Source organism: Meles meles, chromosome 2, assembly GCF_922984935.1.
Source record: "Meles meles chromosome 2, mMelMel3.1 paternal haplotype, whole genome shotgun sequence".
Taxonomy (NCBI): domain Eukaryota; kingdom Metazoa; phylum Chordata; class Mammalia; order Carnivora; family Mustelidae; genus Meles; species Meles meles.
The window spans coordinates 166,119,230-166,145,406 of NC_060067.1; the positions used below are offsets into that span (position 1 = coordinate 166,119,230).

Here is a 26,177-nt window from a genome sequence, read left to right on the forward strand (position 1 = left end):
GGTTTGTCAATTTTATTGATCTTTTAAAAAAACTTTTGGTTTCACTGATGTTCACTACCGTTTTTCAATTCTCCATTTATTCATGTTCTAATCTCTGTTATTTCCTTACTTCCTATTATTTCCTTGCTTTAAGTTTGCTCTTCTTTTCCTTATTTCTCAAGGTGTAAATTGGGTTGTTTTGAGATCTTCATTTTTAAAACAGGTGTTTACAACTGTAAATTTCCCTCCAAGCACTGTTTGCCTACATCCACAAGTTTTGGTATGTTGTATCTTTGTTTTTATTTATTTCAAAGTATTTTCTAACTTTCCTTTTAATCTCTTCTTTGATGTCTTGGTTATTCAGGAGTATTAATTTTCATGTATTTATGGATTTCCTGAATTTTTCCTTATTAAAATTTCTAACTTCTTTCCACTGTGGTTTGAGAACGTATTTTATGTGATTTTAATCCTTCTAAATTTAATTGGTCTTGTTTTATATCCCAACAGAGTTGACTATCTTGAGAGAATGTGCCATATACATTTGAGAAGAATCTGTGTTCTGTTGGTGGAGTGTTCTATAGATACCCATTATGTTTAGTTGAATCACAGCGTTCAAGTATTCTGTTTCCTCATTAATCTTATTTCTAATTGTTTTATCCATTACTGAAAGTGTGGAGTTTTGAAGTCTCCAAGTAATTACTGTTGAATTTTTCTTTTTCTTTTTTTTTTAAAGATTTTATTTATTTGACAGAGAAAGACAGTGAGAGAGGGAACACAAGCAGGGGGAGTGGGAGAGGGAGACAGGTTTCCCGCTGAGCAGGGAGCCCAATGTGAGACTCGATCCCAGGAACCTGGGATCATGACCTGAGCCAAAGGCAGATGCTTAACAACTGAGCCACCCAGGCGCCACTGTTGAATTTTCTATTTCTGCCTTTAATTATGTTAATTTTAGTTTCATATATTTTGAGGGGTCTATTTGGTTTAGGTTCATATGTATTTGTATTTTAGGTCTTCCTCATGGATTGACATTTTGCCATTATAAAATGTCCTTCCCTATCTCTAGTAACAACTGTTGTTTTGTTTTTTTTTAAAGATTTTATTTATTTATTTGACAGAGATCACAAATAGGCAGAGAAGCAGGCAGAGAGAGAGGAGGAAGCAGGCTCCCCGCTGAGCAGAGAGCCCGATGTGGGGCTCAATCCCAGGACCCTGGGATCACGACCTGAGCCAAAGGCAGAGGCTTTAACCCACTGAGCCACCCAGGCGCCCCTCTAGTAACAATTGTTTTATCTTAAAGTCTGGTCTGTCTGATAGTACAGTCACTTCATCTCTGTTTTGGTTACTATTTGACTCGTATATAATCTTGTTCTATCCTTTTACTGTCAACCCACTGTGTCTTTGACACAAAAATGTGTCTCTTGCAGAAATTATAATCATGTATTTTTCACTTAATCCATTCTCTAATCTCTATCTTTTGAGTGGGACGTTTAGTCCATTTACAAGTAAGGTAATTACTAATAGGGTTAAGATTACTGTTTCCACATGGTTTATATCTATTTTGTCCCTCTACTCTTCCACAACTGCCTTATTTTCTATTAAACAGATATTGTCTAGTTCCCATTTTAATTTCCTTGTTCCCTTGTTTGTATTTTTCAGAGTTTTTTTTTTTTTTAAGATGTTACTTTTTAGAGAAAGAGAATGAGCACAAGCAAGGGGAGGGGCAGAGGGAGAGGGAGAAGCAGACTCCCCACCCAGGAGGGAGCCTGATGCAGGACTCGATCCCAGAATCCTGTAATCATGACCTGAACCGAAGGCAGACACTTAACCAACTGAGCCACCCAGGTGCCCCTCAGAGTTCTTTTCTTAGTGTTTTCCTTGGAGATTATACCTAACATATTAACTTGGAACAATATCATTTGGTTAATTAATAAAAATTTCAGCAATATTAAAAAACTTTATGACTCCATTTTCTCGCCTCTCCTTTGTGCCTTAATTGCCACACAAATTCACTCTTTATACTTTGTATACACATCTACTCAGATTTACATCTATTGTTTTATTTTTTTTTAAATATTTTTATTTATTTATTTGACAGAGAGAGATCACAAGTAGATGGAGAGGCAGGCAGAGAGAGAGAGGGAAGCAGGCTCCCTGCTGAGCAGAGAGCCCGATGTGGGACTCAATCCCAGGACCCTGAGATCATGACCTGAGCCGAAGGCAGTGGCTTAACCCACTGAGCCACCCAGGCGCCTCAACATCTATTGTTTTAAACAGTTGTTTCTTAAATCATGGAGTATGAAAAACTGACAAAAATACATTTTGCTCTCTTTTATATTTATCTGTATGGTTACCTTTTCTGGTGCTACTTATTTCTTCATGTGGACACAAATTACAATCTAGCATTATTTCATTTCTGCATGAAGAACTCCCTTTAGTATTTCTCGAAGGACAGGTGTGCCAGTGATAAATTTTTCCAGTTTTTATCTGAAAATGTCTTAATTTCTCCTTTATTTTTTTTGATTAGAATACTTAAATTTTATTTCACTTCTGTTTATATTTCCCTTTCCTTATTTTTTTAATTTAAGTTCAATTAACATATAATATATTATTAGTTTCAGAGGTAGAGTTCAGTGAATTCATTCTCCTTCATTTAAAAAAAAATTGACATAGAGGTGCCTGGGTGTGGCTTAGTCATTAAGCGTTTGCCTTTGGCTCAGGTCAAGATCCCAGGGTCCTGGGATCAAGCCTGGCATCAGGCTCCCTGCTCAGCCGAAGCATTTTTCTCCCTCTTCCACTTCCCCTGCTTGTGTTTTCTCTTTTGCTGTCTCTTAGTCAAATAAATAAATAAAATCTTTTTAAAAACTGACATAAATCATATACTATAAAATGCTCCATTTTGCAGTCAAATGCTCTACCACTGAGCTATACTCCCTAAAATGCTCCATTTTGAAGAGTATAATTCAGTGGTTTTCAATAATATTCACCAAGCTATGTACTAATTCTGTAATATTTTCATCACCAGAAAGAATCCTCACTCATTAGCACTTACTCCCCACTCTTGCCCACATTCTCACTCTCTGGAAACCAGTAATGTCTTTTCTGTCTTTATGATTTGCCTATTCTGGATAGTTCAATGAAATGCTATATAAAATAACAGCATTTTTATATCTAGCTGCTTTCACTGAGCTTACTATTTTCAAGATTTTTCTCATTTTTAGTTTTTCTGGATCTGAATTCTTATTCAAACTTTTTCTTTCATTATTTTGAATATGTCCTCCCACTGCCTTCTAGCCTCCATGATTTCTTTCTTTTTTTTTTTTTTTTTTTAATTATCCTGCTATTTTCATTCATAGTATCCAGGTCTGGCAAGTCATTTTTTCTTTTTTTTTTTTTTAATTTTTTTTAAAGATTTTATTTATTTATTTGACAGAGAGAAATCACAAGAGAGGCAGGCAGAGAGAGAGGAAGGGAAGCAGGCTCTCCGCTGAGCAGAGAGCTCGATGTGGGACTCGATCCCAGGACCCTGAGATCATGACCTGAGCCGAAGGCAGCGGCTTAACCCACTGAGCCACCCAGGCGCCTTTTTTTTTTTTTTAAAGATTTTATTTACTTATTTGACAGACAGAGAAATCACAAGTAGACAGAGGCAGGCAGAGAGAGAGGGAAGCAGGTTCCCTGACAAGCAGAGAGCCCAACGTGGGGCTCAATCCCAGGACCCTGAGATCATGACCTGAGCCGAAGGCAGAGGCTTAACTCACTGACCCACCCAGGCACCCCAGCCTCCATGACTTCTGATGAAAGAGCATGTCTTAAACTTACTGAGGATGCCTTGAACACATTAAGTTGCTTTCTCTCAGTGCTTTCAATGTGCTTTCTTTCTCTTTCAGTAGTTTTACCATGATGTGTCTAGGTGTGGATACCTTTGATTTTTACTACTTGGTATTCACTGGGCTTCTTGGATAAGTTTGCTACTGATTTTCATGAAATTTGAGAATTTAAGGCTATTGTTACTTCCAATGTTCTTTCTTTTCTATTCTCTTTACTCCGCTTCTGAGAATCATGCTATATTTATGTTGGTATGATTAAATGATATCCCACAGATCTCTGAGTCTCTGTTCATTTTCTTCATTCCTTTCTCTTCCTTTTCCTCACACTGGATAATCTCAATTGACCTATCTTTAAGACTGCTGGTTATTTCTTCCACCTAGTCAAACCTGTGAAACTTTCATTTATTATTATTTTATTTATTTATTTATTTAAAGAATTTATTTATTTATTTCACAGATAGAGATCACAAGTAGGGAGAGAAGCAGGCAGAGAGAGAGGAGGAAGCAGGCTCCCCGCTGAGCAGAGAGCCAGATGCAGAGCTCCATCCCAGGACCCTGGGAATATGACCCGAGCTGAAGGCAGAGGCTTTATCCCACTGAGCCACCCAGGTGCCCCTATTTTATTTTTTTTTAAAGATTTTATTTATTTATCTGACAGACAGAGATCACAAGTAGGCAGAGAGGCAGGCAGAGGGAAAGGGAGAAGCAGGCTCCCCACCGAGCGGAGAACCCCATGCGAGGCTTGATCCCAGGACCCTAGGATCATGACCTGAGCCGAAGGCAGAGGCTTTAACCCACTGAGCCACCCAGGCACCCCCATTTATTATATTTTACAACTCCAGAATCTGTATGGTTCTTAAAATTTTAAAAAACATCTTGTTATTGAAATATAATTCATATACCATATAATTTACCAACTTAAAGTATAAAATTCAATTATTTTTAGTGTATTTATAAATATGTACAACACCACATTTAGTACATTCACAGATAAGTACAACATCACCACCCTATCCACCTTTCCGTCCTCTCAGTCCTAAGCAAACACTGGTCTACCTTCTGTCTCTCTAGATTTCCCTCTCCTGTACATTTTTTATAAATGGGCTCCGTGGTCTTCTGTGACTGGCTTCTTTCACAAGGTGTAACATTTTCAAGATTCAAGGTGTTTCACATTCTTTTTTTCTTTTTTTAAAGATTTTATTTATTTATTTATTTGACAGACAGAGATCACAAGTAGGCAGAGAGGCAGGCAGAGAGAGAGAGGAGGAAGCAGGCTCCCTGTGGAGCAGAGAGTCAGATGTGGGGCTCTTTCCCAGGACCCTGGGATCATGACCTGAGCCAAAGGCAGAGGCTTTAACCCACTGAGCCACCCAGGCACCCCTTTACTTCTTTAAAAAAAATTTTTTTATTGTTTTATTTTCTCTCATCTTGATAGTTATATACTTTTTAGTATTTAAGGCCTGATCTAGAAATTACCAGCAACATAGATCTTTAGCAAATCTAAGTGTAATATAAATTATTACTTTCATCTTTTACTCAACAATTCAAGGAACAGCATTAGAATTAGAATTGCATTTACTTCTTCTTAATATATGTACTATTGTCATACACATACACAAATACATATCCATTCAGGAATTATATTATTTTAGATAGTATGTATTCATTCAAATTTACCCCATATTTGCCACTTTTATACCTGTAACCACTTCTATGTTTCTCTCTAGGATAATTTGCCTTCTAGATGCAGAATGCCATTTATTATCTTCCTTCACTGTGAGTTTGCCAGTGACAAAGTCTGTCAATTTTTTGTTTGCCATGGAGTATCTTTATTTCACCTTATTAGAAGTTATTTTTCTTTGATACTATATTCTACATTGTCAGCTCTTTTCTTTTCTCTCTTAAAGAATCTTTTTTAATCTCTGCACCCAGTATGGGGTTCAAACTCACAACACTGAGATTAAGAGTTCCCAAAGCTATTATTTTATTACCTGTGGCTTACACTTTTTCTTTTGACAAGTTAGCTATTAGTCCATTTGTTGCTCTTTTAAGGTAACCTTTTATTTTCCTTTGACTAGTCTTAAGGGGTATGTGTGTGTGTGTCTGTGTGTGTGTGTGTGTGTTCAACAGTTTTATTATAATGTACCTCTTTTCAGATACTTCTGTTCTATACTCTCTTTAACTTCCTTCTGGGCCAATTATGCATATATTATATTTTAACCCCATACCTCCCATGTTTTTGTATCTCAATGCTTCAGTTTGGTTTTTTTTTATCCTTCAGTTGCCTTTTTATGTCCTCGATTAAGTCTAAACTACTGTTACCCATTTTTATGCATAGAGTTGTGTTTCTCCAAAATTTGTATGTTAAAGTCCAAACCCCTAGTATCCCAGAATGGGACTGCATTTGGAAATAGTGCCTTTAAAAAGAGGTTATTAGGTTGAAATGAGGTCACCAGGGTAGGGTGACCTACCTACCTAAATATGACTTGTTTCTTTGTAAGAAGAGGATATTAGGAAACAGATACACATAGGATGAAGACCATATGACAGAGAGAAGACAGTCATCTACAAGACAAGAAGAGAGGCCTCAGGAGAATCCAGCCCTGCCAACACCATGATCTTGGACTTCTCGTCCTCCAGAACTGTGAAGAAATAAATCTTTTTGCTGTTTAAGCCACAGGTCTATGGTACGTTATGGCAGTCCTAGAAACCTAATAAAACCATTCATTGAGAATTTAATTTTGGTTGGCATAAATTTCAGTTCTAGAAATTCCAACTTTTTCATCATTGTTCCCAATTCTTTGCTAAAATTCGTTAATGTCTTTTATCTCTTTAAACACATTAAGTGTAGCTTTTTTTTTTTTTTTAGAAGGGAGTAGAGAGAGAGGTGGCCATAGAGAGGGAGAAAGAGAATCTTAAGCAGGCTCCATGCCCAGCACAGAGCCTGATGCAGGGTTTGATCTCACAACCCTGAGATCATGACCTGGGCTGAAATCAAGAGTCCAATGTTTCATCAACTGAGCCACCTAGGTGCCCCAAGTGTAGCAGTTTTAAAACATGTCTGATTACTCAATTATCTGAATCCTATGTGAACCAGAATCAATTATCTGGTTTTTTTGTTTGTTTGTTTTTAGTTCCTTCATTTTCTCTCCTTGTGTTATTAGTTATTATTTACTGACTGGTAGGCAATGTGGAAACATTTGGATGCCTAAAATAATGTTACCCTTCTTCAAGGAATTTATATATGGTCTGACAAGTGGGCCATGAAACTAGCAGTAGAGTTCACATAAATTCATATTCAGGGACTGACATGATTCAGAGTCAGTCTACATATGGTTCTTCTTTACTCCTAATCTGTAGCCTTTTAGATTCACAACCCAAGGAATGAGAAGTATACTCAGGACCACAGATTTGGGGACCCTGGTCTCCTGTTTTTGATCCTTAGAGGCTTTCAAATGTGCTGAAGCTTTTCAACATTTTAGCTGCCGCTTTCATAATTAGCATATGGCCCTAGGCTCTAGGCCCTAGCCAACCATATCTTGGCTTTCTTACTCTTTTTTCTTCATTAAGTCTTCAATTAAACACAATTAGATTTTATACACACTCATGTATGCATTTGCATATATGTATGTCCATTTATATATGTATGAATGCATGTATGTATATAACTATACCTACCCATACATGCACATGTGTGTAAACATGTACATGTGTATATATATTATATAATATAATATGTTCCTTTCTCAGAATAGTATGCTAAACATAGCATTTATAAATAGTGTTAATAGAAATTAGGTGAAGCCTGGAATGATGTTTCAATACAGAGAAGACTTAAGTTTGTTTCTTCCAAGAGTCTATAGTATTAGTGCTCTGAGAAACTAGGGAACACTAGTATTCTGGGTCATTGTATCTGATTTTGGAAATAGTAATAATTCAAAGATGAGCTGTAGTTTGCTCTAAGTGTTTACATACCACTCCCTCACCCTTATTCCTATGATGTAGCTCATCAGGGCACCAAACCAAAATGTTGGGAGGTTTCCTAGTATCATCTACACTTAGTGAGTTCTAGACTCTCATCACCACCCACCTGGAAACTGCAAGACTGTCAAAAGTACACCTCAGGAAATTGAAAGGGAAAGAAAGGACCTTGAAAAACCTGCTCCTCCATAAAAGTAACAAGTACACTGCAAAAATAGTCAAAATCAAACTTTCTGGAATTGTGGATACTAACCGGAGGTTTGCAACAATCTGAGGAGCATTTACCCAATAAAACCAGCTGACTCTCACAAGCTTTATGGTGTTTTAACTTGCTCTAACTCCCAGCCTCCTTTCTCTGCAGTAGCTGCAACAAACATCTGTAGCCTCACTACTGTGATAATTGTGAAAATTATGTAGCAGTCACTGAAAGGGGCAGAACAAGGCATTTAGAGAAATATTTGTCCAGTCATTAACTGATCATTAAGCTAACCAAGGGGAAAAATTTTCAATGCTACTCATAATCTAGACTACGGAGATTACAGAATCAGGCCAGGAAAACCATCAAACAAAGAATAATAATTCCTGGGAGTGGAGATTTAATTTGAAGAGCTGCCACGTTATATTAAAAATGTCTAGTTTTCAATAAAAGCTTATGAGACACACCAAGAAATAGTAAAATACGGCTCATTCACATAAAAAAAGTAGTCAATAGAGGGTGCCTGGGTGGCTCAGTGGGTTAAAGCCTCTGCCTTTGGCTCAGGTCATGATCCCAGCGTCCTAGGATCGAGTCCCACATCAGGCTTTCTGCTCAGCGGGGAGCCTGCTTCCTCCTCTCTCTCTGCCTGCCTCTCTGCCTACTTGCGATCGCTGTCAAATAAAGAAATAAAATCTTAAAAAAAAATAAGTAGTCAACAGAAACTACCTGAGATAACCCAGTTGATAACTTTACTCAACAAGGACTTTAAACCAGTATTTTAAATACTGTTCAAAGAACTAAAGAAAACCACATCTAAAGACCTTAAGAATTAGAAATGTCTCACCAAATAGACCATCAATAAAGAGACAAGTTATAACCAAGAACCAAACAGAAATTTTGGAGTTAGAAAGTGTAATAACTAGAATGACAAATCGCACTAGAGGGGCATAACTGCAGATTTGATCAGGCAGAAGAAATAATCCATGAACTAGGAGATAGGTCCCCTGAGATTATGCAATGTAAGAAAGAAGGGAAAAGATGGGCTGCCTGGGTGGCTCAGTGGGTTAAAGCCTCTGCCTTCGGCTCAGGTCATGATCCCAGGGTCCTGGGATCGAGCCCCACGTCCAGCTCTCTGCTCAGCAGGGAGCCTGCTTCTCCCTCTCTCTCTGCCTGCCTCTCTGCCTACTTGTGATCTCTGTCTGTCAAATAAATAAATAAAATCTTAAAAAAAAAAAAACAAAAGAAAGAAGGAAAAAGAAAAAAAATGAACAGAGCCTCTGAGTAAGATGCCATTACACATACCAAATACAAATAACTGGAGTCTCAGTAGGACAGATGAGAGAGAAAGGGTCAAAAAGAAAGCTGAAGAAATAGTGGACCCCAAATTACTAAACTTGGTGAAAAATTTAACTGAATATCTAAGAAGTCTAAGGAATACAAAATAGGAAAAACTCAAATTTGATCTGCAACATCAGTTATTCCCTGGGACTTCAGCCTTCTGGCCCCTCTGGAGATTTTGAACTTGCCAGCTTCCATAAATTATGTGAGTCAATTCCTTAAAATAAATAAATCTCTCTCTGCATGCATGAATGCACATGTGCACTCACATATACACACACACACACACTCCTGAGACTGTTTCTTTAGAGAACCCTAATACAGAATTAGCACCAAAAAGAGGAAGAGAATAAAACTGTGTAAGAACAAAGTTTTTGTACATTACTGAAATTAATTTGGTATTACTATGAATAAGATTTTTATAAATTAATATGCAGAAAAAGCATTTGATAAAATCCAACACACTTTCAACATAAAAATGCTCATCACCTATCCAAAAAAAAAAATGAGAGAGAGAGAGAAATGCTCATCAAATTAGGAATAGAAGGAAACTTCCTTAACATAAGAAAGCATCTGCCTTTGGCTCCAGTCATGATCCAAGGGTCCTGGGATTGAGCCCCATATGGGGCTCTCTGCTCAGGGGAAGCCTGCTTCTCCCTCTCCCCATTCCCCCTGCTTGTATTCCCTCTCTCGCTGTGTCTCTCTCTGTCAAATAAATAAATAAAATCCTTTTTTTAAAAAAAGATTTTTATTTATTTATTTGACAGAGAGAGATTACAAGTAGACAGAGAGGTAGGCAGAGAGAAGGGGGTGGTGGGAAGCAGGCTCCCTGCTGAGCAGAGAGCCTGATGCGGGACTTGATCCCAAGACCCTGAGGTCATGACCTGAGCCAAAGGCAGCGGCTTAACCCACTGAGCCACCCAGGCGCCCCATAAATAAAATCTTAAAAAAAAAATTGAGAAAGCAAATTTATGGAAAACTCACAGCTAACATATACTCAATAGTGAAAGACTTAAAATTATTCTCCTACAAATATCAGGAATAAAAGAGGATGCCTGTTTTCATCGTTGCTATCAGTGTTGTACTAGAAATTCCAACCACAGTAACTGTGCAAGAAAAAGAAATGACATCCAAATTGGAGGGGTACCTGAGTGGCTGACTCAGTTAAGCATCTGACTCTTGGTCTGGGCTCAGGTCATGATCTCAGGATCATGGGACAAAGCCCTGCATTGAGCTTCATGCTCAGCTCAAAGGCTGCTTGGGATTCTCTCATTTTACATCTCCTTCTCCCCTCTGCCTCTCCCCCTGGCTCATGTGAGTGTTTTTTTCTCTCTGAAATAAACAAACAAACAATCAAATCAATAAATAAAATCTTATATAAAAAAAAGTATCCAAGTTGAAAAGGAAGATGTATAATTTGTATATCTGAATATTAATAGAATAGAAATATTCTATTAATAGAATAGAATAGAATTCTATTCTATTAGAATAGAATAGAATAGAAATAATAGAATAGAAAATTCCAAGAATTTTTGAAAAAAGAAAAAGCCCTAAACCTAACAAACTCAATGAAGTGGTAAGGTTAAAGATTAATACATACAAACCAGTTATGTTTCTGTATACCAGCAATGGACAAATAAAATTAAGGGAAACAAAATAAAATTAAGGGAACAATTACATTTACAATTGCATCTAAAACAATAAAATTCCTAGGAATTAATTTAATCAAGGAGGTAAAATATTTATATATGGAAACTATAAAATGCTGCTGAAAGCAACTAAAGATGATCTAAAAAAATAGAAAAAATATTCTCCATCTATATATTATAGGACTAAATATTATTAAGATGGCAATACCTGCAAAGCAATCTACACATCCAATGCAATACTTATCAAAATTCCAATGGCTTTTTTTTTTCAGAAATGGAAATTTCATATGAAATTCTAAGGGGCCCTGAACAGCTAAAACAATATTCGAAAAAGAAAACAAACCTGGAAGACTCACACTTTCAGATTTCAAAACTAACTATAAAAAGAAACAGTAATCAAAACAATCTTGTGCTGACATTAAGAATGACAGACATACATGGACAAAAGAAAAACAGATAAATTGGACTTCATAAAAATTTAAAATTTTTATGCATCAATTTAACATTACCAAGAGGTGAAAATATTCCACCGAATGTGACAAAATATTTGCAAATCATTTATCAGACAAGCATTCTGTATCCAAAATATGTAAAAAATTTTACAAATCAATAACAAAAAGACAAATAACTCAATTAAGAAATGGGGAAAAGGGGCACCTGGGTGGCTCAGTCAGTTAAGTTTCTGCCTTGGCTCAGGTCATCATCCTGGGGTCCTGGGATTGAGCCCAGAATTGGGCTCCCTGCTCAGCAGGGAGTCTGCTTCTCCCTCTCCCTCTGTCCCTCACCCCACTCAGGCTCTCTATCTTTCTCACAAATAAATAAATTCTTTAAAAAATGGGGAAAAGATCTGAAAGGACTTCTTCAAAGAAGATAAACAAATAGACAATAAGCACATAAAAAGACGTTCGACATCGTTCATTATCAAGGAAATGCAAGTTAAAATCACAATGAGATACCACTTCACAGTGGCTACAATTAAAAATGGAAAACAAAGTCTTGGCAAGGATTGGGAAAATTGGAAACTCTGTACATTGCTGGCAGGAATGAAAATGGTGTGACCACTGTGGAAAACAATTTGCTGGTTCCTCAAAAAGTTAAACACAGAATTACCTTACGGTTCACCAACTTTACTCCTAGGTATATACCCAAAAGAAATGCAAAGAGGTACTCAAACGAATACATATATAAGCATATTTACAGTAGTATTCACAATAGTCAAAAGGTAGAATGTCCATCAATAATGGATGGATTAACCAACTGCAGAATACACACACAATGGATTATCATTCATCCATAAAAAAGAACAAAGTAGGGGTGCCTGGGTGGCTCAGTGGGTTAAAGCCTCTGCCTTTCGCTTGGGTCTGGGATCGAGCCCCGCATCGGGCTCTCTGCTTGGCGGGGAGCCTGCTTCCTCCTCTCTCTCTCTCTCTGCCTGCCTCTCTCCCTACTTGTGATCTGTATCTGTCAAATAAATAAATAAAATCTTTAAAAAAAAAAAAAAAAGAACAAAGTAGTGATATATACTACAACTTGCATGAGCCCTAAAAACATGCTCAACAAAAAAAGCCACACATAAAAGGTCACATATTTTATGATTATTCCTATATAATGTATCCAAAATCAGTAAATCCATAGGGACAGAAAAGCAGAGTAAACATTACCAGTAAATAGAGTAAATGGGGAATAATTATCTCCCTCCCAAATCAAAAAGATGTTGGACCTGGCAAGCAGATATTTTGCTGTGCTTGCTTGAGGTGAAACCTGGGTCTATGAAATGAATGGACACTGGAAGACTGCAGCAATGCAGAAAAGGATTGAATCTAGACTTTTCTCTTGCACACTCTGAAGTGCAAAATGCCACCAAGAATTGTTCTGCTGACAAGAGGAGATAACAGAGAATGCAGATGGCTCTGGGACAGAGTCCCTGAAGGGAAGGCCCTGCACATAGGTGGCAAGTTAGACTATCCTGGTAGCTCCCGGAGGCAAGAAATACTTCCTGACTAAACAGACATCTATTGTGGACTGGGCTATGCATACCTCCTGGTAGATATAAATGCTCAAAATACTAAAAAAAAAGATCTACAACAAAAGACACTGTATCAATTTGGACTGACAACTCACATTTCCTCAGATCTAAGAACACATTTTCATCCCCAGAGTAACAGTTCCATAGAGAATAGAATGGACAACTGAAACATTTTTTTGGTTTAAAATGCAGGGAATAAAGGCATGAAGACTTGCAAGATTTCACGAGTGTGTACAGACACTCGACATGAACAGGGCCCAGAGGATGTCTCTCCCTTTCTCTGGGGGATCCAGAGAAGAGAGGGTGAGAAAGATGCTGGTATAACAATATTTTTTTGTTTTCCTCACATGACCTCAGCACTTCTTTTCCTACTGGTTCTCAGACCAGAACTGCAATTGCAGATGCCGGAACTGGGATAAATGGTATATCGGTTCTCTAGGGCTGCATAACAAAGTACACTAACTGAGTGGCTTCAACACAGATAGGTATTGTTTCACAGGGGCAGAGGCCCGAAGTCTGAGATCAGGGTGTTGGCAGGGTTGGTTCCTTCTGAGGGGTATGAGGGACAATCTGTTCCATGACTCCTTCCTAGCCTCTGGTGGCCTCAGGTGTTCTTGGCTTCTAGACGGCAATCTCCCTGTGTCCTGACATCGTCTTTCCTCTATATGTATCTGCCCCTGCATTCAAATCTCTTTTCATAAGGACACAGTCATATTAGATTAGAGCACACTCTAATGACCTCATCTTAACTCCATCATCCGCAAAGGCCCTATTTCCAAATACAGTCACATTCACTATTACTATGTGTTAGAATGTCAGTAACTTTTGTGTGTGTTGGGGGAGGGTATAATTCAATCTCTAACAATCTCTTGGCCAAAATCTATACTTTTAAACCTTTATGATGAAATTCCTAAGGGCTAAACTGCCTAGTGGTCAAGAGAGCTCACTAATTCTGTACCTGTGTAGCCCTCCCTATATGAATGCGAGTGGACTAAGGGGGAAAGCACGTACCATGCTAGAATTGCTCTCAGCAACCTATACCAGCACAGGGGCCAAACCTAACATTCCTTCCTAAGGAAGAAAAGTTAAGGTATAAATTGAAAGAAGAATGGTAGCTGAGGATAAAGGAAGGTATAAATTGAAAGAAGAATGGTAGCTGAGGATAAAGGAATGAATCAACAGTTATGCAATGAGGGAAATCCAGTATTACAATCATTGGTATCTCAAAACAGGCCTAGAATAAGAAATAGTAATATTGCCTGTAGCTTAAGTGTACCACATGCCTGAAAAAGTAGAGCCACGTTGCTGAGACTGTTCTTGCTTTTAGAACTTGACAATGTCAAATGAAAGCCTGCAAACTTGAGTGGCATAGTTCTGGGAGATATTTTGGACATGTAATATGACAATGAACCAGAATAATTATTCATGCCTGAGTGGAGCTGTAGTAATGCCTCAGTATCTTCTGATTCATATTTCAGGTTGTAATTACTGCCATACTACAATGTGATGGGACACTAACCTTGTTGGTTAAGAATCAATTCTATTACTTAAACAAGTATAATAATTATTACTTAAACAAGTATTATAATAATACTGATGTTGATAGTCAAGTATATTTGGAAACTGTGTTAATGCTTCTTCAGGATGTAATACTGATGCAAGAATGAATGGCCTGAGAAAGAACTGGATTAGTTAACCACCAGCTAAATTGTATGCTCAAGAGTTCTGCACAAATTTAGTGGAAGGAATAAATAGTGGCAAATCGAGGGGGCAAATGTAACTAAATTAGTACAAACAAATGAAAATGTATGTAACAGTTTTATAGGCAGATCCAATATTTAAATCTATCCTATTCCCACACTGGCTCCTCCAAATATTAGGCATATTCATATTGAGACTACTGGACAAATGGAATGCAGTGAAAGTGATACTGCATGACTTTCAAGGGTATGGTATAAAGGCAATGTGATTTCCACCTGGCTCTAGTTTCTTGGAATACTCACACCTTGAACTGTGTCCCACCATGCTGTGAGGAAGCCCAAACTCACTCATGTGGAAAGACCACATGAGGGGCACCTGGATGGCTCAGTTGTTAAGCATCTGCCTTCGGCTCTGGTCATGATCTCAGGGTCCCAGAACTGAGCCCCACATTGGGCTCCCTGCTCAGAGGAAGACCTGCTTCTCCCTCTCCCACTTCCCCTGCCTGTGTTCCCTTTCTCACTGTGTCTCTCTCTGTCAAATAAATAAAATCACAAAAAAAAAAAAAAAAAGAAAAGAAAAAAGAAAGACCATATGAAGAGTCACCAGAGGCCACTGCACCCTGCGCAACTTCTTGACTTCAGAATCATAAATGCTCACTGCATGTCACTAAGTTTTAGGGTAAATTTGTTACATGGCCATCAATAACCAAGCAGTGCTCAAGTAATTCACAGCCCAGAGAAAGATAAATAAGGATACAATGAACGAATATAAGGCAAAATGTAATAGCCACTACACAGAAGGTAAACAAGGAGCCTTGGAAAAAATAAAGAAAAAAGGGGCCTTGGAAGAGGAAGGAACATAAAGAAATAAGTCTAAGGGATGGAGCACGGGGGGGTGGGTAGGAAAGGCTTCAAAGAAGGAATCTTTGAAAATCTAGTGCCTAACAGAAGAACTTGAAGGGAAATAGTGTCAACAACAAGAAAAAGGAAGATGTGGTAGGACTTGGTGACAAGGTAGTATATATATAGGTCTCCTTAGAGACAAAATTCAACTTTTTTTTTTACATGATCACAAATACTGAAAGAATACTAAACTATTTGAAGGACAGTGTAGGAAACATTAGTCTAAAAGAAACAAGTTGGAGTTCTATTGACTGACTGTGATCATATGAAATAATTAAATTTCTTGCTGTTAAGTCTCCATGCAAAGGGCTAACTCTGACCCTACGACATGAAAACCACTTATCAGCACTTCCTTTGATGTACTGGCCAAGGTAAAACCCAGTACTTTGCTTGCTCATTGTGCCAGACCCAGTATCAGTTTAATGACAGCAATTCTCCACGGTTAGCATTCCTGGGAGTTCTAGGGGTGATTTACAGGGAGGCATTTGTCTTGAACCAAAATGAAAAATATCTAGTAATAGCCATAAAAAGCTGAGTAAATTCATAAGCTGCTTTAATTGCTGAAATTTAACCCCACTTTCCTGATAAGGGCATGAAGATTATGTCTACAGACATCAAGCTGACAAACTGGGAATAATCGTTACTTACCAAAGAAAATCAAAATATTTATCTTTTGTACAAGTAGAAGCCTGAAAGCAGTCCCTTTGAGCTGCCTGGCATTCAGCAATGACTAACTTTTCAGTCTGTTTAGGAGATACCTTCAATTTGGGACCCCTCCCACTAAGTCAGATAGGCAGTCCTTAAAATCCCCAAACTTTATAAAATTTCTGTTCTGGGACACCTGAGTGGCTCAGTCAGTAAGCGTCTACCTTCAGCTCAGGTCATGATCCCAGGGTCCTACTCAGTGGGGAGGCCTGCTTCTCTCGCTCTCCCTACCACTCCCCCTGCTTGTGCTCACTCTCCCTCTCTGTCAAATAAATAAAATCTTCAAATAAAATAAAATAAAATAAATTCTGCTCTCCTCACCTCATAAAACTTTTTTAAGGAGCCCACCAGGCACAGCTTCAGGCTATCCACAATCTCCTGATGAGGCATCTGGAATACCACTCGTGAATACCATTTTGTGAGAGTGCTGGGGAAGAGGCAGTAAGAGAGACAGATGAACACACACTCACAGAGGAAGGTCCACGATCTGAATGTCAGTACACACAGGCCCCTCTATGCACCAATACAAATACCTAGTAAATGCATTTGTGTTACAGGTAAAAACACATGGCAATACAGGGAAAAATATATGCTACATATAGAATGTAAAAATATAGACATAATTGTGATATTTGCCACAAAACCACTTCCAGCTGAAAAAATTTAACCACCTAAATATCCACCAACAGAAGACTAGTTAAATAGTGCTCTAGCATACAATAAATTCCATGCAGCAGTTAAGAAGAATTGGTTGAGATTTATTTGTATGGACATGACGAAATGTCAGCAATATACAATTTAAGTACATAAAACAAGCTAAGGAATAGTATACACAATAATATGCCATTTTGTATACATATATACACCACCTGTATGTGTTACTATGTGCATAAATGAGAATCTAGAAGTATATATACATCAAAATTTTGGTGATAGTTACTAAAAGATGGCCCATAAGGTACTTTCACTTTCTAAATTTCTGTAGTTATCTGCATGAGCATGCCTTGTTTTTACAATCAGAACAAACAAAAAAATTCCTCATTCCTGGGGGAAAAATCCACTAAAACACAGCCCCCATTTTGAAGAAGATTACAGCACAGCCAGGGGAACAAACTTACAGATGTGCCAAGTCTGGAAAGTAAACTAGATAAACTAATAGGAAGATAAAGGAGGAAAAAGTTAAGTATACTTTTGTAAAGTATACTTTTACTATAATACCAAATATTTAAAAAGTATTCCCTGGACTTATAGTAAGACTGGCATCAAAATGAGGTTAACTGAACAAAATGGCACTATAAGTAGTACTTACAGATTGATGCTTGCAACGAAGCCAACCACAGATCGCATGCCTCGGCTAGGATCATGGTAAACATCCATCCCAATCACCATTAATTGTTTCTGGGTTAGAAAACAAAAAACAGACCCCAAACAACAAGCAGTCCATCACCCCATCCTTCTGTTATCTGCACCCCAAAAGCAACATATGAAAATAAGTTCTGGGAAAGGAAGAGAAAGACTGACATCAACTTGACATTTTTTTAAACACTATGAACGAGTCAGAGATCTAGAACAGGATCAGCACACTTCTTCTGTAAAGGACTAAACAGTAAATACCGTTGGGCTCTGTGAGCCGCACAGTCTCTGCAGGAACTCTTCAGTTCCATCTGTCATTACAGTACGAGAGCAGCCGTAGCTAGTCTATAAAGAAGTATGGTTGTATTCCAGTAAAACTGCACTTAAAGACACCGAAAATGGATTTTCAAATAATTTTCATGTGTCAGGAAATATTAGTCTTATTTTTATTGGTTTCAACGGTTTAGAGTTATAAAAACCATTCTCAGCCTGTGGGCTATACCAAATCAGGCTATGAACCATTTAGACCACTAAGTATGCAGAATAAAGATAACTCTTTGAGAAAAACAACTAGATAGGAGTCTCTGGAGAGCTAAATTGAATGAAGACACATCTCAGCATCACTCACCAGAGGAATATCCACTCCCCAGAGCTCACCACCCAATTTACAATTAATCTGAAGTAAAATTTTCTGGGCCACACTCCGAAGCCTGGCTGGCTGACCAATGGTTCGGACATTGATGACCTATAACAAAAGGGTGTGGGGAAAGAGGACACTATCAGCTTGTCAGACGATGTAAACAGGCCTAAAGTAAACACTACATTTGTTTAGGAAACCCCAGTTAGCAGATAATACACTGTGACTAGTTCTAATTCTAGGATTTCTACGTAGGCATTGCACTCGAACATACACACTCCCCACAAACACAAAACAAAACAAAACACCACCAAAAAACAAAAACTTTCAAAAGAATCTCATTCAGGATAATTTTTTTTAAAATACTAAGGAAAAACAGCTTTCCCCTTTCAGACTAAAGCCTATACTCTCAGAACCCAGTCACGTGAAACCACCCAGCAGCTCACCCACTGAACCAGCAAGAGTAACTCATTTGGGAACATGAAGGCAGCATTTACAAAGAGCATCTGCTTTTAACCAGGTTACTCTAATAAGGGGAATGTTCCACCAGACAGGATACACACATGGCTCCTAATAGTTACTTCAGTCTTTTTGAACACCTGTATCCCTCTTTTCAAAGCCTCAAGGGAGGCTAGAGTTTCCATCTGTGCCTCCTGCCCAACTCCCACTCACCTGTGAGGGTACAGGAGCCTGCACACAGCACAGCTTTTTAATGGCCCCATAGAGATCGTCACGTGTGCCCATGATGATGCAAACAACCATCTGTATCTTCCCCTTGAGGAGATAAAGTACATAAGTCAGGCTTTGAAACTCTCAGGGCACCTTGATGGGGCTCCAGCTGCGGGCAGTCTAAGAGCCTGCAAAGCCGTGGGACCTTTAAGGCGGAAGAGGACTGAAACAAAGACGACAGACATTCCAACCCCAAACAGGTCTTTGAACCTTTGCTGGGTTTAGGGCTTCTTTGCACAGATATGGAATATGATACCATAAATTATCTAGAGCTGGTCCTGACCAACTGACGTCTTTCTTAGGACACTTAAGATGCCCGGAAAAAGCAGGCTTGAAAATTTGCAAGGGTTAACTTAGTTGCTGCTTTCAATTCCCTATAATGCTTTTTACCACTCTCTTCAGTAAACTAACCACCTTATTACATTCATACCACAAAACTGAGGAAACATGGAGTACAATACCACAAGAAACTATTAGGAGCCAAACACAAATGAAGCTACAGCCAAATCCATAAGTGGCTCTTCCTTACTCTCTGGTTACAAGAGAGAGTAGTATCGCCAGCAGAGTATCTCATACAAGCATCCTTGACCCCTTACTGTTTAATAAGAGTTTCAACACTGGAGGGGTGCCTGGGTGGCTCAGTCATTAAGTGTCTGCCTTCGGCTCAGGTCGGGATCCCAGAGTCCTGGGTTCGAGCCCCACATTGGGCTCCCTGTTCAGCGGGAAGCCTCCTTCTCCCTTTCCCACTCCCCCTCCTTATATTCCCTCTCTTGCTGTCTCTCTCTGTCAAATAAATGAATAAAATCTTACAAAAAAAAAAAAAGAGTTCCAACATTGGAAACACAGGACCTTTCAAAGTCTGAAGAAATGTGAAAGGTGAAAGTGAAATGAAGGTGCTAATCCTTTATGCGAGAAAGAGCTACTAATGGCAAATCAATAGTATATTATTCCAAATCAAGATTAGTGTTAGATTAAGACCTCTCTGAGGGACGCCTGGGTGGCTCAGTCCGTTAGGTGCCTGCCTTTGGCTTGAGTTAAGATCCCAGGGTTCTGGGATCAAGTTCCACATCCAGTTCCTTGCTCAGCGGGGAGCCTGCTTCTCCCTCTGCATGCCTGTCCCCTTGCTTGTGCATGCACGCACGTGCTCTATGACAAATAAGCAAAATCTTTAAAAAAAAAAAACAAAACAAAAAACCTTTCTAAGAACACATTCTAGTAATCACATCAAAGAACTTCCAAAGTCACAGAGAACACAGGCTGCACACTGGGAGCCTCTGGGCTGGACCTATCAAACATGTAGCTTTTTAGTCCCTACAGTGACTTACATGTGTTGTTTTTTATTAACACTTTTTACATTTTATTATTATTATTATTAATTTTTTTTAAAGATTTTATTTATTCGTTTGACAGAGAGAGACACAGCGAGAGAGGGAACACAAGCAGGGGGAGTGGGAAAGAGAGAAGCAGGCTTCCCGCTGAGCAGAAAGCCTGATGTGGGGCTCAATCCCGGGACCCTGGGATCATAATCTAAGCTGAAGGCAGATGGTCAATGACTGAGTCACCCATGTGCCCCTATCATTTTTTTTTAAGTAGGCTCCATGCCCAATGTGGGGCCTGAACTCATGACCCTGAGATCAAGAGTCACATGCTCTACCGACTGAGCCAGCCAGGTGCTTCCCTCCTTTTGAAACTAACATTTAAACATAAGGAGGGGCACATACACACAAATCCAGATTTTCTTGCTTCTACTGAAAAAGGAGTACATTAAAAATTAATTTGATAATGCTGTGCTTTTATATGCAGTCATAGGGTTTGCTCTCTTTAGTTCACTACAATCCCCTCCCAGCTCACTTCACTTGTATTATTCACCTGGCTCCTGCAGACATCTGAGTTTGAGACCCCTAACAAATAATAGAACAGCATGCCCTGAAGACAAGAGAGACAAGACCAATTATGAGTTAAGTTTGGTAAATGTGATGAATGAACCTCATATCCATGCTGCATGAAAACTGATAGCAGTATACTCTCCTAAAGAGAACGTGGCAAGTGGTGTGATGGGGGAGCTGAGGTAATATACTGGGTTATTCTTTTGAAAGCAGAGCAGAATTATCAATGATCAGGCGTAGGGGGAGGCCACACCAGACTACAAGCCTGGGAAACCAGGAAGAAATTACAAAGAGAAACAGAACACAAGGGTGCTGCTGTGAGTGATAACCCAGAGCAGGGAGGGAGGCAGGGGGTAAGAGAGATCCCAAGACAATCTTATTCCAGTACTGATCTCCCAAGAATGGACTCTTGCAGTCAAAGACTAATTACTTTTGTTGAGGGCCCTCCTTAAGCTGCTTCTTCTGTTTTATGTACAAACAGATAAGAACTGCAGGCCTGAACTACTGAGTTACGAGTGCTGTCACCGGCTCAGCTCCAGTGGTCCTGATCAGCTGTCAGGACTGAGCTGATGGGCCAGGTGCCAAGTTCATTGCCAGAGCAATTCAAATCTTAAGCCAACCAGATTGTGACAGCTAAGTACTGAATCGTGCAAAATGGCACTGGGCCCAAAAAGTTGCTTTCTGAGCACATGTTCTATATAGATAACGAACTAAATTTAAGTCAGCTATTCAGTCTATTATGTGAAAAAAGAACACAAGAGTGAGGCTGCCAACATAGAATGAGAGCAGCAGAATTAACCAAAGGGCATAAAACTACTTAGTTCATTATTTCATGTGTACATGAATAACAAACTGGTTTCTGGGTATCAAAAACAGTAGACTGACAACCAAGATCATTTTAAATCAAGTGTTCAAGTATTTTAAAACAGGCATTCTATAAATACACTCAAATTAAATTAATTTATTACCTCAACTCCTAGCATGGATTGAATGGTTCTGACATAGGTTTCTATTCGATCATCCTTTATTTCAACCCAGGCTGGTGGGCTCATGCGCATACCAATGGGGCCAGCTATCTTCTCCAACATGTTAACCAGTTCTCGGGCCTGATCCATTGCTCTCTTTGGGTAAAACAGTGCCCAGAAATGCATGGGGACCTAGGAATAACCACAAGCTATTTTTAATACTTCTCACAACATAGACACTCCAGAGTCACACCCAGGAGATATTATTCTAGAGAATAAATTGCTTTTAACTCTCTCTGCTTGAATCCTTTCTGATCTAATTCCTGTAACTAACACAAATGTACACAATTAAATAAATTAGGGACTACTTTCACAGTAGAATAGAATGCAGCAATGAGACTGAAAGACCTACAACTATATCTAACAATATGGATGAAACCCACCTATCAAGGCTGAAGAAATTAAGCCAGACATAAAAGAATACATCCTGTACGGTTTCATGTATACATCAAGTACAAAAAGCAACTGAAATGAATCTATGCTGTTGGATAGTGACTCCTCATATCGTTTTTAAGGGTGAGAGGTAGGTAGTAACGAGAAGCAGGAGGGATGGCTTCTAGGTCATGGTTAAAGTTCTCTTTCTTAACCCTTGTTGTGGATTCCATAGGTTTATGAACCTTTGAAAATTCCTCAAACTTACACTTGTAAATATACTTTTTCTTTAAACATATTTCAATAAAAAGTTTTAGAAACAAATGTGTGTACTTTACGCATCACCCAAAAACATTTAAAAATAATTATATACCATTTTCTTCTTTAGTTCCCTTGGTGGGGGCTGTTTTAATTACACTTCTTTCATGGATAAAAACATCCTTCCCCAGGGAAAAGCGGGGGAAGATAAAGGAAGATAAAAGGGAGAGTGGGTAATAGGCTGGCACTGTATGAGTTACCATAGCAATCTATTTCCTTTTCCTAAGTCTATAGCCAACCAAAGTGCTTACCTCTAACAATTCATCAATTTGCTCCATTTGAAGGACCTGTTTAGTAGATAATGCAGGCTGGAATTCAGGTGGTACTCTCCCTCCAAAAGAAGACCCTGAATCCTTCCTGCTTCCTAATTTCCATACTTATAGGAATACTGGTCCTCTCTTCACAACCTCAAAAGTTACTTACAGTCAAGATGGAAAGATCCCTGGTTACTTCCTTAATCCAGTTTAGTTCCTGAGATGTGATAAATGAAGTATTTCTTAAGTTAATTCTTTCCATTGGGAGAACTCGTCCTTCAATCTAAAATACAAAACAAAGTACCATGACATGAGCCATCTGCAAACACTATTTAAGGAAAGAACAAGGCTACTGCTCTCTCTTGGGCCTGGTCAACTCCACTATGTAAACTTGTCCAGGTTATAACCTCTGAGAATAGCATAAAAATGAAATTGTAGCAGTGAGTCTAGGCTAATAAACCCTGAACAAATACAGGTAAAATTTTTATAGGCATGGCTCTTTAATTACTGAGGCTTCCAACATGGTCTCCCAAGAAAGGGATTAGAAAGCACTGCCTCTTTAGAAGCAGAGAATGCACATAAAATAACTACATTTCAAGATAAATAGTAAAATAATTTTTAAAAATATTTTAAGGGATAAACTAAAAGTAGAAAATTAAAAGTAAAATTTCTTAATAAGGTTGAATGTAAACTATTACACTTTAAAATGAAAAAACAGGGAGGAAAATGCATAAATATAATGAAAGAACAAATTACCATTAGGAGTAAGTCAATCAAATCTAAATATCCAAAAATAGGAAAATAATTAAATTGATGATATAACATGATGGACTATTTTGCAATCATTAAAACCACTTTCTACCTCTCTCTCTCTGCCTGCCTCTCTATCTACTTGTGGTCTCTCTCTGTCAAATAAATAAATAAAATCTTTAAAAAAAAAAAAAAATGGGGCACCTGGGTGGCTCAGTGGGTTAAGCCACTGCCTTCGGCTCAGGTCATGATCTCAGGGTCCTGGGATCGAGTCCCACATCGGGCTCTCTGCTCAGCGGCAAGCCTGCTTCCCCCTCTCTCTCTCTCTCTGCCTGCCTCTCTACCTACTTGTGGTCTCTCTCTGTCAAATAAATAAATAAAATCTTTAAAAAAAAAACAAAAACACTTTCTATCTAATAGGATCCTGTTTTTACAAAAAATAAATAGTAATATATGCATCAATAAAAGCTGAATGAGTCTATATTTAGTGGTGATTATCTCTGCATATATGTAATTATACAGGATTTTTACTTTCTATGATCTCTACCATTTGTTCATTAAAATTAACAAATACTGGGGCTCCTGGGTGGCTCAGTTGGTTAAACACCTAACTTTTGATTTTGGTTCAGGTCATGATCTCGGGGTTATGAGATGGGAGTCCCATATCAGGTTACGTGCTCAGCGAGCAGTCTGCCTGAAATTCTTTCCTTCTCCCTTCTGCCTCCCACCACCCCACCAACCCCCCGGCCTCTTGCACATGTGCTCTCTTTCTCTCTCACTCTTGCTCTCTCAAATAAATCAATCTTTAAAAAAATACTTATTTTATCTATAACCAAAAAAAATGTAATGAGTTTATTAACATAAGTAACAATTTCCGTATTAGCAAGAAAAAGGAATCAAACTCATGATATGAAAGTAAATATTTAAACCTTTTTAGAAGGCAATTGGCAATATACAACAAAAGTACTAAAAATATAAATGTCCCCTGACATTTCAACATCCATAAATCTATGAAAATAAACAACAAAGACTTAGTTACACGGTTGTTAACTGAGTAACTACTTCTAATTAAAAAATACTAAATTCTGGGGCACCTGGGTGGCTCAGTGGGTTAAGCCTCTGCCTTCGGCTCAGGTCATGGTCTCAGAGTCCTGGGATCAAGCCCCGCATAGGGTTCTCTGCTCAGGAGGGAGGCTGCTTCCCCCCACCTCTCTCTCTGCCTGCCTCTCTGCCTACTTGTGATCTCTCTCTCTGTGACAAATAAATAAAATCTTAAAAAAAAAAAACTAAATTCTTGGGGTACCTGGGTGACTCAGTCAGTTAAGCATCTGCCTTCAGGGGTCCCTGGGTGGCTCAGTGGGTTAAAGCTTCTGCCTTCGGCTCAGGTCATGATTCCAGGGTCCTGGGATCGAGCCCTGATTTGGGCTCTCTGCTGAGCGGAGAGAGCCTGCTTCCCCCTCTCTCTCTCTGCCTGCCTCTCTGCCTACTTGTGATCTGTCAAATAAATAAAATCTTTAAAAAAAAAAAAAAAAAGCGTCTGCCTTCAGCTCGGGTCATGATACCAGGGTCCTGGGATCAAGCCCTACATCGGGCTCCCTGCTCAGCAGGGAGCCTACTTCTCCCTCTCTGCCTGCCACTCTGCCTGCTTATGCTCTCTGTTAAATAAATGAATAAAGTCTTTGAAAAAATACTAAATTCAATTTTAATGTGAAAGAATAAAAAATTGTTAATAAACTATCTTGCAGCCATTAAATATTTAGAAAAATATTAAATTACATGGGAAAACATCCTACGTATACTGAGGGGAAAAAGGAAACTATCTGAATACATGCCATGTGCGAGTATGCAATAAGCACGCAAGCATGCCCATGTACACACACACAAAAATCCACTGAAGGGTATGTATAAAAATGTTAACAGCAGTTATCCTGATACAGAAAGATGAACTTTTGAGGCACCTGGATGGCTCAGTGGATTAAGCCTCTGCCTTCGGCTCAGGTCATGATCTCAGGGTTCTGGGATCTCACCCCATACCAGGCTCTCTGCTCAGCAGGGAACCTGCTTCCCCCCCAACCCCGCCGGCCTACTTATGATCACTCTCTCTGTCAAATAAATAAATAAAATCTTCAAAAAAAATGATGAACTGGGGCGCCTGGGTGGCTCAGTGGATTAAGCCGTTGCCTTCGTCTCAGGTCATGATCTCAGGGTCCTGGGATCGAGCCCCACGTCGGGCTCTCTGCTCTGTAGGGAGCCTGCTTCCCTCTCTCTCTCTGCCTGCTTCTCTGCCTACTTGTGCTCTCTCTCTGTCAAATAAATAAAATAAAATCTTAAAAAAAAAAAAAATGATGAACTTTTTTCTTTCTTGGTTTAGATTTTCTACATTCTCAAATTAATATTTAATAACATAAAAACATGTTTAAGATATAATATTAAATGAAAAAGAAGATGCAAAACCATATATAATACAATCACAGCTTTGTAACAATAAGATTTATACTCACAGAAAAATGTGTAGATGAAGGATTTATATTGAAGTATCTTTCATATGT

The 26,177-nt window shown here is 38.6% G+C and overlaps 1 protein-coding gene across 2 annotated transcripts in view; it reads right to left on the reverse strand.

Moving 5' to 3' along the window:
* Positions 1-26,177, reverse strand: part of PIWIL2 (piwi like RNA-mediated gene silencing 2) — a 75,857-nt gene that overhangs the window by 25,870 nt on the left and 23,810 nt on the right. For both annotated transcript variants that reach the window (XM_045986685.1, XM_045986691.1), the window contains 6 exons: positions 23,048-23,161; positions 21,878-22,066; positions 18,967-19,068; positions 18,286-18,402; positions 17,614-17,702; positions 16,626-16,731 (listed from right to left, as the gene is read on the reverse strand). In XM_045986685.1, coding sequence (XP_045842641.1) covers positions 16,626-16,731; positions 17,614-17,702; positions 18,286-18,402; positions 18,967-19,068; positions 21,878-22,066; positions 23,048-23,161 — 717 coding nt within the window. The remainder of the gene's footprint in view (positions 1-16,625; positions 16,732-17,613; positions 17,703-18,285; positions 18,403-18,966; positions 19,069-21,877; positions 22,067-23,047; positions 23,162-26,177) is intronic.